The sequence below is a fragment of the Spermophilus citellus genome (genome assembly GCF_964194105.1).
Source record: "Spermophilus citellus genome assembly, chromosome: 9".
NCBI lineage: Eukaryota > Metazoa > Chordata > Mammalia > Rodentia > Sciuridae > Spermophilus > Spermophilus citellus.
The window spans coordinates 124,214,680-124,228,888 of record NC_138191.1 but is presented as its reverse complement, the minus strand read 5'-3'; the positions used below and the strand labels follow the sequence as shown (position 1 = coordinate 124,228,888).

At 52.9% G+C, this 14,209-nt stretch overlaps 1 protein-coding gene across 2 annotated transcripts; it reads left to right on the top strand.

Moving 5' to 3' along the window:
* Positions 1–5,547: 5,547 nt before the first annotated feature.
* On the top strand, positions 5,548–11,542 carry LOC308656898 (chymotrypsin-like elastase family member 3B; the record flags this gene model as incomplete). Of its 2 annotated transcripts, XM_081308250.1 has the most annotated exons (8): positions 5,566–5,605; positions 6,470–6,555; positions 7,975–8,072; positions 8,184–8,318; positions 8,994–9,130; positions 9,464–9,606; positions 10,452–10,604; positions 11,455–11,542. In XM_081308250.1, 8 exons carry the CDS (start codon positions 5,566–5,568, stop codon positions 11,470–11,472), a joined length of 810 nt encoding a protein of 269 aa, XP_081164376.1. In that variant the 3' UTR covers positions 11,473–11,542. The 2 variants fall into 2 exon arrangements, with proteins under 2 accessions (XP_081164377.1, XP_081164376.1); XM_081308251.1 differs by having other exon boundaries at positions 5,548–5,605; positions 10,452–11,508.
* Between the last annotated feature and the right edge of the window lie 2,667 nt (positions 11,543–14,209).

Below are 14,209 nucleotides of genomic sequence, written 5' to 3'. Positions count from 1 at the left end.
TAAATAAATGGGCTGGGATGTGGCTCAGTGGTAAAGTGCTCCTGGGTTCAATTCCCAGGACTTTCAGTCTGGGATGTGGTGTGATCACAGCCGTCACATGCTGGACTGTTAGGGCAGCCTTCACAGAGTAACCATAAACTTGAGCTTAAACAGCAGAAATCATTCTCTCACTGTTTTAGAGGCCAGAAATCTGAAATCGAGACGCCGGCAGGTTGATTCCTTCAGAGGGCCATGAGGAACGAAGCAGTTTCAGGCTTCTCTCTTTGGGTCTCTCTGTGTCCCAATTTCCCCTTTTTATCAAAACATGAGTTTTACTAGATGAGGGGCCAACCCTAAGGACCTCATCTTAATTAACTACATTGGCAATGACCTTATTTCCAAGATAGGGTACCTAGCTATAGTCTGGATGTCAGATGGCCCTTAAAGTGAAAGACCCTCAGACCCTCAAATCCCCCGTCCAAAAGAGAACTAGCGTCACACTGGCTGCAAAAGCAAGAGGCAAGTTTATTAATACACAGGCGCCTGCGGGTGCACAGCAAAACCTCAGCCGAAGCTTTGGTGAACCGGCACACCGGGCTTTGGGGTACAGATCTTTTATAGGGAAAAAGGAGTTGTTTCCCGCCTAGCACAATAACAGGTGTCTAATTGGTTCCTTTGAATCCAGCATACAGGTCACTTAAAAGGTAAACTTGTTTTTCACTATGATAAACTTGTTTTTCACTATAGGTTCCCGAAAAACTCATAAATCTCACAGGTTTACATTTTGTTTCCTCCCTGTTCCCGCTCATCGATCCCAGTTTGCTCAAGCATGTCCTGTGACGTGGGCAGGGTGCCCTTTCTCAACTGGTTATGTGGTGAGCTCACCCTGTTTACTGCATACTTTCTATTTTTCATAATCGGGCCTTAGGTTATGGGGCTGGGGTCCTTCAAAAGAACCAGGTGCTCATGGTAGTACTGGGAGGGGGTGAAACCTTTAAGAAGTGGGGCCTAGGAAAGGTCTTCAGGTCACTGGGGTGGGGGTGCCGAGGAAGGGGATTGTGGGATACCGAAGGTCTCCTCCTCTTCTGCTTCCTGCCATGGGTGAGGGGTTCTGTTCCCCATGCACTCCACCAGGATGGGCTGCCTTGCCACAGGCCCAAAGCAACAGGAGCGACCAACCACAGACTGAAACCTCTAGAGCTGTGAACCTTTTCTCTTTATAAGGTGATGGTCTCAGGCATTCATCATAGTGAAACAAAGCTGACTGACACAAGGGGTGAGGCTTCCGTGGAGGAATTCTGGGGGAACACGACTTGACCCGTAATCCACGCCTTGGTAAAGAGGGCCCACCTTGGGGATGGAAGAACCAGAGAGGGAGCAGATAAGGCCACAGAGCAGAGGTGCAAAGTTAGCATGGGCCTTGACGTCGAGGGCAGTAAATGTCTCTCTTCTTCTGTGTTATTCGTGACTTTGGTTTTATTCAACCAAACCCTCATCATAGTAATAGTCTTGAAGGGAAAGACGTCAACCCCAAAGATCACTGAAGACTATTTAATAGAAGCTGGGACAGGGTTGGGTAACTTACCCAGGGCCAGTGAAGTGTCCAGAGGCCAGCTACAGTGAGGAACAGGTCCCCCCGCTCAGGCCTGAAGGGGCAAAGGGAGGGAGCAGTTAATGGAGCCCAGGGATGGGGAAAAGAGAAAGGCCACTGGCCATGAGCCAGGGTCTCTGGGGAAGACTGCAGCCATTACACACCTGAGGCCTATGAGTGGGGAGCCGGGGGACAAATTCCCCAATTGCTCTCTGTCCCCCAGTCTCCTGCTGGTACCTCCCATTGACCGAACCAAGGCCAGGGCACATAGGAGCCCCCAGAGGCTACCCACAGGGTCAGCCAGCTGGGGGCTGCTCAGTGGGGCCACCCCTAATCCCGGAGGCCCCCACTGCATCTATAAGCTCCATGAGGCACCTCTGCAGGCTACACAGAGGGTTCCCTGGTGGCTGAAGAGTGCCCGGGCTCTGGAAGGTGCCCTGTTGTTGAGTGCGTATGTGCCAGGAGGGGTCCTGGTGCCTCTGTCCCTCCCCCCATGGCAGCTGGAGGGCTTCTCCCGTCCCCCCCCCTGCTCGCCCCGGAAACCGTGGCACCTGCCATGGGAATGAGGCTGTGCCCATTGCCCAGCAGCTCCTTGGGTTCCAGGTGAGGTGGCACCTTCCTTGAGACAAGAGCCACCTGTGCCTGTCCCAGCCTGGGTCCTCTCAGTGGCTTTTTTTGGGCCACAGACGGGGCACCTGTCTGACCGTGGGCCTCTTTCTCCTCCCCAGTGCTGGGCTGCCATCAGAGAGAGATGGGCTGGTAGCGGGGAGCTTCAGGGCAGTGGGGCTCCAGAGGGGCCTGGGCTTACACCATTTTGTGTGACTCACAGTTCACCCCCACATTAAAGGCTCAGGGAAGTGCGGTAGGAAACAGCCGTTTGGATTTTGTTTGACCTCATATTTCCCAATCTTTTTCTGGGGGGCAGTACCAGGGATTGAACTCAGGGGCACTCGACCACTGAGCCCCATCCCCAGCCCTATTCTGTGCTTTATTTAGAGACAGGGTCTCACTGAGTTGCTTAGCACCTTGCTAAATTGCTGAGGCTGGCTTTGAACTCACGATCCTCCTGCCTCAGGCTTCTGAGCAGCTGGGATTACAGGTGTGTGCCACCGCGCCCAATCTCATCAGGTTATTGGCGCATTACTGAATGCCCCCTGGGTTCTTCTCTGAGAGGTGATGCCATAGCAGTGAACCAAGCAGACAAAGCCCCTGGTTCCATGGGGTTCTGCGCTGGTGGGTTCGTCGATCCAGAAACTCTCTTCACCTCCTCTAGACACTGCTCTTCCGAGTCCCCATCCAAGAGCTGCTACTAAGCTTTTTGGGGACACACAGGGGTGGCCTCCAGATGTGTCCAGTATGAATGTCAGGGTCAACTGCGCTTTCAGAGTAGGAAGAGGACAGCATTTAGAGTCCTTCAGGGGCGCACCCCCGTAATCCCAGCCACTCAGGAGGCTGAGGCAGGAGGATCACAAGTTTGAGGCTAGCCTCAGCAACTTATTGAGGCATAAGCAACTCAGTGAGACCTTCTCTTAAAATAAAAAAAATGGGCTGGGGATGTGGCTCAGGAGTTGAGTGCCCCCGAGTTCAATCCCTAGCACTGCAAAACAAACAGTCCCTTCAGCTACGTCTTTGTCGCCTCCTTTAGTAAGCGTTATTGAATACCTACTATGTGCTGAGCTGCCTTCTAGGCACTGAGGATTTGAAGATGAATGAACTTATGGTCCCCATGGATCTTCCTACTGGGTGGAAATAATGGACCACGCTCCAAGATAAAGTCTCCCCGGCTTTCCAGACCTACCTCCTAACCCCTCACGCTCTCCCACCAGACCTTCACTAACACGTCCCTCTCCAGGGGTGGCTCGCCCTGCTTCCTGCCTAGGCTCATGGGATGGAACCCCCTCTCCTGGCTGGGCACACGTTCTCCGTGGTTTGCTCAGGTGTCTCCCAGGCCAGCCCCCCTCCCCGCCAGGGTTAATCAGCAGTGCAGGGACAGTGTCCGCCCACATACATGCCTTAAGGATGAGGCCCACCTGGCAGGGATGGTGATGGACAGCTGGCCTCAGAGGGCCGTCTCTCTCTCTCTCTCTCTCTCTCTCTCTCTCTCTCTCTCTCTCTCTCTCTCTCTCTCTCTCTCTCTCGGGACCAAGCAGAGGCCAGGTGGCCGCGTGTCTGTGTGGAGCGTACAGTGTGGCTAGGACTTGCTCAAGGCCATCTGGATAAGGGCTGAGGAGGTTTCTTGTTTGAAGTTGGGGGAGGGTTTGAACCCTCCCCTATGCCCTTGGGAGAGTCTCTGCCAGGCCAAACAGTGACAAACCGGGGGACCTTGAGCCAGTCCCAGCTTTTCTCTGGAACGACGTCCCCCCTCTCTCAGATAGCAGAGGTTGCACTAGGTGGTGTTTTGGCCCCGTGGGTGTCAGGCCCTCTGTGGTGTCATCTGGGAGGGCTGACCTGCCTCCCTCCTTCCTCCTGGGCGGGGGTCTGGGGACTGGCTCCGAGTGTCAAAGCTGGGCAAACAAACACTCCCAGGCCCAGGAACGGTGGGGGAGGGCGGGCTGATGGAATCACAGTGTGAAGGACTTTCCCAGCTGCTTCAGTTCCTCCACACATTTTCCACAGACCCAGGCTACTGGAGTGGCAGGTGTCACTGTGGGTGTGACTGCAGGGGGTCCGCTCTAGCCAGGTGCCCCACCTGCCACCGGTAGAGGTCCACTTAGCACAGCTAAGCTTTGCCCTTCCCCAGGCTTCCAAACTGTGGGTGCCCCAGAGGGAGCCACGCGCTGCCCTAGGGTGCCGAGGATGGACAGGAGGAGTCCCCGGGGAGCCGGAGCTGCTGGCCTTATTGAGCAAACATCGTGTGGAGCGCCCCAAAGTGCCAGGCCCTGGGCTGGGAGGCTGTTCCCAACAAATGACCAGGAGGGGCTCGGTCTTTCCTACAGATGAATGTCCACGTCCCCTGGGGTGGAACTGCTGGGTCACATGTGACTTCCGCTCCAGAAGCTGCCTCTTGGTTGGCAGGATCTCCTCCCTCTCTCCACGCGGATTTCTGAGCTCCAGCCACACCGGCTCCCTTTTCTCGAACAAACCAAGTCCATTTTTGCCTCCAGAGCTCCACACTTGCTGTCCCATCCACCCAGAGCGTTTTACCAGCAGGACTTCCCATGACTGACTTTTACTTATCCTTTAGAACTCAATCCAATGGCTACTCCCAGCCCAAATGCCCCTTTCCCTCGTTCCCATCCCAGCCACGGTGCTTCCCGTCATAGCACCCACCACCTCTTTCCCCTGGAAATAGGCTTCACTCATTTGTGCTGATTCCTCATTGCTCACCCCACTAGACTGGAGCTCATGGCCTTGGACAGAAAGTGCCCAGTGAAATACTTTCATTTTTTTTTATAAGGTACCGAGGATTTAACCCAGGGATGCTCTACCACCAAGCTACATCCTAACGCTTTTTCTCTGGAGACACAGTCTCTGGTTAAGTTGCTGGGGCTGGCCTTGAACCTGGAATCCCCCTGCCTCAAGCCTCTAGAGTAGCTGAGATTACCAGGTGGGTGCTACTGCGCCTGCCAACAAAATCACTTTAATTGAGGTAGAGACCAATATCAATCTGAGACTCAGATAGGTTGAACCATGAGCTCAAGGTCACAGAGTTTGGATGTGACAGAGCCGGGATCTGATTGGCCGGGTCTGCCCCGCTCCTGGCCCCACTCTCTTTCCTGGAAGAGGCTGGCCCTTCTGATGGAACCCTTTTCCCCAGTCCCTTGTTATCAGTCGGCTCTTCCGGGCCACCTGTGCAGTCACATGTTGGAGGGAACCCTGGGCCCTTCTATTGGCTGTTGGTCCTCTATCTGCCGTGGGAAAAGCCATGGCCTTGACCGTGGGAAACTTGGTCTTCTACCACCTGTTCTGGGGCCATGTCGGCCCCTTCCGCCTGCCTTCTGCATTATATTAGAGCCCCGGCTCCCTGGTTCTTTCTATTCGTCTCAAAACTCACCATGCTCCGGCTGCTGAGTTCCCTCCTATGTGTGGCCCTTGGTAAGACCCCGATCTGTACCTCTGTCCCTGAGCTGCGCTGGCCTGGGGAGCCCTTGAACTCTGCATCCATCTCTGGTTCCATAGGAGGGAGTCTTGGTGGACCCAGGGCATGACTGTGGGGCCTTCAGCTGGGGGCTGGAGGGAAGCTGTGGCCAGAGTAGGTCAGCAGAAACCAGATGCCCCCAAAGGCTGTGGGAGTCCTTGAACAATGTCTCATGGTCGAGAGTGTGGACCCTGCACTTGGATGGCTGGGTTGGAATTTCCACTCCCGGGCTGAACACTCCAACTCTCCTCTTCCTCTCCCTCCACCCAGCTCACATCCTCTTCCTCATCTCTCTGCCATATTACTGTCCATCTCAGGGCCACCTCCTCCAAGCGGTCTCCCTTGACTGACCATAATGGTAAAGGATAACATTTACTGAGTGCTTACTGTGTACCTGGCAGAATGCTCAGGGCTTTTTTGTAGATGACCTCATAGCATCATCAGGGTCCCATGAGGACAGTACTGCTGTCCCCATTTTATAGATGGGGAAACTGACCCTCAGAGAAGTAAAGTAGCTCATCCTAAAACAAGTGACCGGGTTGCACCTTGAACCCCGGCAGTCTTCCTTCCTCTCTGTGTGATAATAGCTGTCATTCTGAAGGGCTCATTGGCCAGGTACCATTCACTCCTCTCTCTAAAGGGGACCTACACCCTGGGGATGCTAGGGAGCCCTGCTCTAGTCCAGATGCTAGTTCAAATGTGGCTACTGAGGTCCACAGAAGGAGAGGGGCTTGGATAGAGTCACATAGCCAATCTGTGGCACAAATAAGACTGGGACCCTGAACCCTCTGGAGGACTGACACATTTCCTCCTCACTCTAGCCTCAGTCTGCGGCCGACCTTCCTACAAGTCCATCGGCCGTGTTGTCAACGGTGAGGACGCGGTTCCTTACAGCTGGCCCTGGCAGGTAAGAGTAATGGCAGCCACACTCAGCCCCACTGTGGGCTCTGGACCCCAGCCTCTGGTCACATAGCATCCAGTCCCGGCTGCATGGCTTCCTTTCCAATATCTGCTTCAGCTTCCAAACCCCTTGGACAATCTGCTTCTCACAGAGGTTTTGCCCACGGGTAACATCTCACCGGGCTGTTTGCTGTTTAAAAATGGAATCTGAGGGCTGGGGCTGTAAGCTCAGTGGTAGAGCACTTGCCTAGCATGTGTGAGGCATTGGGTTCAATTCTCAGCACCATATAAAAATACATAAATAAACTAAAGGCATTATGTTCATCTACAACTAAATATATATATATATAAAACCTGGAGTGAGGGCAATGTTTAAGGATGTGGCACACTCAGGGTAGAACTTCAGGCACTGTGTTTAGGGAAGGAGATTTTGGGGGACTCCTTTCTAGATTCCTTGAATCCCACAACAGGGTTGTACAGTCTGAGAGCAGCAAAAAGATAAGAACTTTTTAGAAGCCAGTGGAGGGAAGCCCAGAGAGTCAGAGCCACTGTACTGTCAGCCATAGTAGAAACCAGCCACATGGGGCTATTTAAATTTAATTAAAATTAAACGATGTTAAAAATTCAGTTCTTCCTTGCTAGCCATTTCCAAATACTCATTCACCACACGAGGCTAGTGGTTGCCATCTTGGGAACCAAAGTTAATGGGACATGGTGGCTTCCATATTGGGGATTAAGACATGGTGGCTGCCATATTGGACAGCAAAGACATTCCTATTATCACAGAAAGTCCAGCTGATAGGGTCAGTGTGCTTGTTCTGTGAAGGGCCACGGAGTCAATATGGAAGGCCTTACTGGCCTTATGGTGTCTGCATCAGCAACTTAACTCTGCCACTCTAGCACGAGAGCAGCCACAGACAACACATACATGAATGAGTGTGAGCCTGGTTTGGCCCATGGACCGTAGCTTGCCAACCCTTGGTCTAGAGGGAATTTCTAAAATCAGGAATGTGTAGAGAATGAGAGATGAGGCAAAGGATTCTGGGTGAGCTGTGCGCCAACAGATCCCAGAGTCCTTGAGAGATCTGAGGGTCAGAGGAGTGGGAGGGGGTGGTGACAGAACAGAGGGCCTTGGGAAACTCTCAAGGTACGGAAGGTTTGGGGATGCCCTACAGATCAGAGAATGCTGGGGTTCCCAGAGAAGTCACAGAGCCTGGGGACATAAAGCTTTAGCAAAATCAGAATATGATCCCAGAGGGAAAGTGATAGGTCCGCCTTGAGCAGCTGTGTAGGTCATGCACTGCACACTTCTTTCTGTGTGGACAGCGCCCTCTAGAGTTGTACAGTGTACGACCAATAAAATCATTGCTGATGACCCAAACAGTGGGGCCCAGACCACTCAGGTTCTTTCCTCCTTGGCCACCAGGTCTCCCTGCAGTATGAGAAGAACGGCGTCTTCTACCACACCTGTGGCGGCAGCCTCATCGCCCCTGACTGGGTTCTGACTGCAGGCCACTGCATCTCGTGAGTTCTCTCCCTTGCCCCGGCCCTCCCCAGCTGCTGCCCCTGTGTGACTCAGGCAGCCTGGGACACTGGGTTGGCCGAGGCCTAGACTCACCCAGCCTCCACCTGCAGGAGCTCCCTGACCTACCAGGTGGTGTTGGGCGAGTACGACCAGGGTGTGGAGGAAGGCCCCGAGCAGGTGATCCCCATCAACCGAGGGGACCTCTTCGTACATCCAAAGTGGAACCCCAACTGCGTGGCCTGTGGGTGAGTAAACACTCAGGTGTGGGACCGGGCTCTTCCACCTGTCCCTCCACGACCCAAGATGAACCTGAGGAGAACTGCAGGGAGAGGGGGTCTGCCAGCAGCCTCGGCCCAGGAGACCACCTTAAGCCCTTCAAGCTCAGCTTTCTCCTAAGTAGAGCCCTTGAAAGTGCAGCGTAGGCGTCTGGGGCCACAACGACGAGACCCCACCCATCCTCACAGGGCTCCTGGGGTGAGCAGAGAGACAACTCAGACCCTGGAGAAACGGCCTGAGGGACAGGCAGGCACAGGAAGACAGAGGGCGGGATTTCTCCAAGTGCCGTCCTGGGGCAGCAGCGGCTGTGGCCCTTGGGAAGCCAGGATTCTTAGTCCTCTGGGCCCAGACCCACTGCCTTGGAGAGACTAGGCCGGGCCCCAGCAACCTGTGTTTACCAGCCCTCTGGGTGTTTCCCATGCAGCTAAAGTGAGAGGGCCGTGGGGAACATGGCCAGGACCACCATGAAGGCCAAGGCCAGCAAGGCTGAAGGGGCTCTGGGGGCTTTTCTAAACTGCTTGACAGATTTAAGAGCAGGGCAGAAGAGGGGCCCCTGGAGCCCCAAATGCCCGCACCAGGGGCCACTGGTGGGAGCTGATCCCCTGGAGGCCCCGGCTCCAGGTGACTGTCCCCCTGCTCCCCAGCAATGACATCGCCCTTGTGAAGCTCTCACGCAGCGCCCAGCTGGGGGACACTGTCCAGCTCGCCAACCTCCCTCCAGCTGGTGACATCCTGCCCAATGAGACCCCCTGCTACATCAGCGGCTGGGGCCGCCTTTACAGTAAGTGCTGACCCCTCTAGCCAGCCCCAGGGACAGTGGCAGAAGGGCAAGGGCTGGGGGGTCAAAGGCCACACCAGGATGGGTCCTTGCACCTTACTCCCATCCCTTTCCAGCTGCAACCTGTCCCCCACCCTCCCAGACGTGAATGTGTTCAATCAAACGTTTTGGGGTATCTGTTGGGTGCCAGGTGCCAAGGATGGAGTGGTGGCCATCGGATGCAGGACTACAAGGACCCCCTCAGATCAGAAGAGCTGTGTGCCTTGAATGCCCCCCACTGTCGGGCTCCTCGCCCCCACCCCCAGGTCTCCCTCTTAGCGCTCTCTATCCCCACAGCCAACGGGCCTCTGCCGGACAAGCTGCAGCAGGCGCTGCTGCCTGTGGTGGACTACCAGCACTGCTCCCAGTGGGACTGGTGGGGCTTCTCCGTGAAGAGGACCATGGTGTGCGCTGGTGGGGACATCCGCTCCGGCTGCAACGTGAGTCAGCTCTCACCTGTCCGTGGTGGCGTGGGGTGTGCAGTTCCCTGAAGTCCCACTGCCACCTGCCTGAAGGTGGAGGAGGTATCTTGCCCACTTGCTCTTTCCACCCCCAGACTAGGCAAGAGTGGAGCCCAGACAGAGCCGGGCCTGGGAGTGAGGAGCCCTGGCTCCTAGGCCCAGTTCACAGGCAGACTTGACCCGGGGCCTAAGGCTTCCCCATCACTTCCAAAGCCCTGTCAACGATGGCTCTGAGGTTATAACTAACATTAAGAATGTTCTCAGGGCTGGGGATAGAGCTCAGTTGGTAGAGTGCTAGTCTTGCAAGCTCAAGGCCCTGGGTTCAATCCCCAGCACCATTAAAAAAAAAAAAGTTCTCTTTGTTCTGGGGGCACGAATGGAAACTACTGTTTTTCTCGAGTACTTTGTCTCTACTAGGTGCCGTGCTAAGATCCTGTATCATCTTATTTAATCCACACAAAATTGTATAAGGCAGATATTATTTTTCCCATCACAAATAAGCACACGGAGATGGGCGCAGTGGCCCACACCTGTAATCCCAGTGGGTCAGGAGGCCGAGGCAGGAGGATCATGAGTTCAAAGCCAGTCTCAGCTGTTTAGTGAGGCCCTAAGCAACTCAGTGAGACCCTGTCTCAAAATAAAACATAAAAAGGGCTTGGCGGTGACTCAGCAGTTAAGGGCCCTGGGTTCAATCCCTGGTACCAAAAATAAAAAACAAACAAACAAAAATATAAGCAAACCAGTTCCCAGAGAATTCAACTCCTATGAGGGTTGCTCAAAAGCTCTAAAGTTCAGAACCAACTCACCCCTCCCTGATGTTCCAGGGTGACTCTGGGGGACCCCTCAACTGCCCCACGGAGGATGGCTCCTGGCAGGTCCACGGGGTGACCAGCTTTGTGTCTGCCTTCGGCTGCAACACCCTGAAGAAGCCCACAGTGTTCACCCGTGTCTCGGCCTTCATTGAGTGGATAGAGGAGGTGAGGAGGCCTGGGGGGGGGGGGGGCTCTGGAGAGGAGCCACAACCTGAGGGGCCTGGAGGCTCCTGAGGCCAGGGCAGGCTGTGAAGACATTCCAGGGGGCCTTGGGGGTGTTGTCTGCTGTAATGGGGCCCCAAGGGCCTCTGGGTTTTCTGGGGAGCCTTGGGGTGTTTCTGAGACGTTTTTTTCTGGATCCCGACCTTTCTTATTCTGGAGGACAGAGAGAGATGCCCGACAAAGGGCTGCCTGAGAGGGGACAGATGGGAAAATGACAAGAATGAGGGAGGCAGGCTGGGTGCCGCGGTGCACACCTCTAATCCCAGCACCTGGCAAGGCTGAGGCAGGAGGATCGCAAGTTCAAGACCAGCCTCAGCAACTCAGTGAGACCTTGTCTCAAAATAAAAATAATAAAATAAAAAGGGCTGGGGATGTGGCTCAGTGCCTCTGGGTCCAACCCCAAATACCAAATGGATAAATAAAATAAAAAAGAAGGTGGTGAGCATCATGGGACGGGGGACACTCCAGGCTCCAGGGAGAGCACAGCCCTCATGTGGGGATGGGAGGTCAGCGAGGACGCTATTGTTCATGGTAACAGTAGTAGCCCGCGTACAGGAGTGCCAGGCCCAGGGTGAGAACGGAACCTGGCCAAGAGCTGGATCCAGAAGCCCCTGGCCAGTCCTCCTCTTCCTCTGGCTACAGAGAGGAGGAAGCCAGGGCTCAGAGTGGTGCAGTCGCTCTTCCAGGGTCACCCTACTGGGTGGTGAGTGGCAGGGCTGGGAGTGGAGCCCAGTTCCATCCCATTCCAGAATCTGTCCTCCTAACTAGGAGATTCTGTCTTGTGTTTTTACAGACCATAGCAAGCCACTAGCTCCACGGCCCAGCCGGCAGTGTGGACCTCACTCCCTTCCTAGAGAATAAAGAATAAAGATCTCAGAAAGGCCCGAGTCTGTCTGCCTTCATTGACTCACCGTTTCCCCTCTGACTGGTTCTTAAAATCTTAGATCTGAAATGCTCAGGGGAGGCCAGACCAACCCTCTCAGATGAAGATGAGAAAAACACGAGGCCCGTAGAGAAGATGGGGCACCCAGCTGTCCTGGTTGCCTGAGGGTTTCCAAGAACTTTTAGTGCAGAAAGTCCCTGGAAAACTGGGATAAGGTGTTCACCCTAGTGTACAGTCACACACAAACCAGTGGCTTTTAATAAAGGTGTTAAAAATAGAATAAAAACCTGCAGGAAAACTGACCTTGTCAGCCTCCTGGAAGGCTCACGGTACAGTGGGGAGGACCGTGGGTTTCCTATTCTGGGGCTGGAGAAGGAGGGCCATGGTTGTTCATTCACTCATTGAACATTCGTTCCTTGTTCCTGAAGAAGGCTCAGAGGGGGAGGAAGATACAGTTCCTGCGCTGATATGGCTCATTATTTAAAGAGAAATGAGTAAATCAGAGTCATTAAACATTTACTAGCTACCTGCCTAGAGCACGTTGAGGGCTGGGAGTACAGGTAAGTCGGCCAACCTCACAGTTAGCCCTAGGGGCACAGGGAAGGAGATGTCCACACAGGCATCGGGGGGCTGTTTGCCAAGCTCTTGTTCCATCTGCCACGGCATCTGGTGGCTGCTGGTCAACCTGGTCCCAGAGTGAGCTGTTGTGGAGCAGAAACTCCACCAAAACCCTGATGAACATGTCACACAACCAAGAAATAAATTCTGTTTGTCATAACACTAAGCTTTGGGGTAATGTTTGTCACAGCAGCAAGGACTTAACTTATTCTGGCTGACAAAATGAGTTTGGTGATTATCCTTCTGCTCCATGCTGTACTGCACATATAAATATCCATAAACAATATATTACATTGTTTTTTTTTTTAAATACAGACATGTTATGTGATCTGACATGCAACTCACTTCTCCATTTAATGTTTACTTTTTTGAGCTGCAATTGTGCTGCTTTATCTATCTCTAGTTCACTGCTGAGAGAGTGTAGGGTACCTCATTACATAACACCACCAATTATTTATGCTTTTCCCCCCAACAGTGGACATTTACACAGAGCCAATGTTTTTGTGATTACAACCAGTGCTTCAGTGGATGTCCTTGGACTTACCTCCAGATGCACATGTGCGAGATTTCTCTAGGGAATATTCCAAGAAATGGGATTGCTGAGTGGGAGGGTGTACTCATTTCCAACTTTACCAATTACCAAATGGTTCTTCAAAATGATTGTATCAACAATACTTCCTAAAATCCCCCCTCTTTTCCCTTTTCTCTAACACTGCTCCCACACATGACAAACTGCCCACATTTTTCTCCTAAGGCCACTCGTGGGATTTCAACCGTCTCCACAAAACTTTCCTCCAGCCCTCAGCTCTACTCTGGCTCTTACAAAATCTGAGAACTGGTCTGGCAAGGCCAGAGCGAGGGCAGGCAAGGAAGGAGACTTCTGCATCGAGGGGGTGTGGGGGAGGGCGAGAGGAAGTTCTGGAACCACACACACATGAATCATTTTTACTGAGTCCGACCACAGAGCCAAGCAGGTGCGGACAACTGCAGGCAGGCTGCAAAGCCCGAGTCCTCTCCTCCCCACAGCCCAGGGAGGGGCCCTTGGATAATTTTCCAAAACAGTTTCAGAATGAAGGGAAGTGAGTCCTGTGTGATCCCACACTGTGACCAAGCTGCGGGCCCAGGGGCCTCCACCCAGACACTGGGGGAGGCTAGGGGCTGCTATGACCCTCTAAGGGCCACACAAGGGCGGCAGAGAGTCAAGGAATCTTTCCTAAAACTCAACAATTTGACCATCCAGTCTTCCTATCCTTAAATCTTCAAATCTCAACAATTTAAATCTTTTAAAGACCATCTAGTCAATAATTTAAGTTTTGGGGCAACAATAGGAGTCATCAACAACAACAATTCTCACTTTTGCTTTCTAAATCATGAAAAATCAACAATCTCCATTAAAAAAGCATCTTTTAAAGATGGTAAAGGGTCAGCACTGGGATGCTTTCTCTTTAATGCCTGATGCTAACAATTTCATTCTCCTGTTAAAAATCATCAAAGTGTCAAACGAGCCATTCGTTTAATCCTAAAAGTCAACGATTCCATTTTATTTGTTTCTTTTTCCTTTCCTGGAACATTAATATTGGCCATAGTTTAGACATGTTGACTTTGGAAAATAGAGCTCTCAAAAAGTTACTCCAGCTGAGCATGGTGGTGCACACCTGTAAGTAATCCCAGTGGCATGGGAGGCTGAGACGGGAGGATCAAAGCCAGCCTCAGCAAAAGGGAAGTGCTAAGCAACTCAGTGAGACCCTGTCTCTAAATAAAATACAAACTAGGGCTGGGGGTGTGGCTCAGTGGTCGAGTGCCCCTGAGTTCAATCCCCAGTACCAATAAACAAATAAATAATTAACTCTGTTATGGGGTACTGTGGCACATACCTGTAATCCCAGCAATTTGGGAGGCTGATGCAGCAGGGCCAGCTTCAGCAATTTAGTTAAATTTCTCAAAATAAAAAAATAAAAAGGGCTGGGGATGTAGCTCAGCGGTAAAGCACCTCTGGGTTCAATTTCTGGTATCCCCCTCCCAAGTCACCCCCTTTCCCACTTCTCTT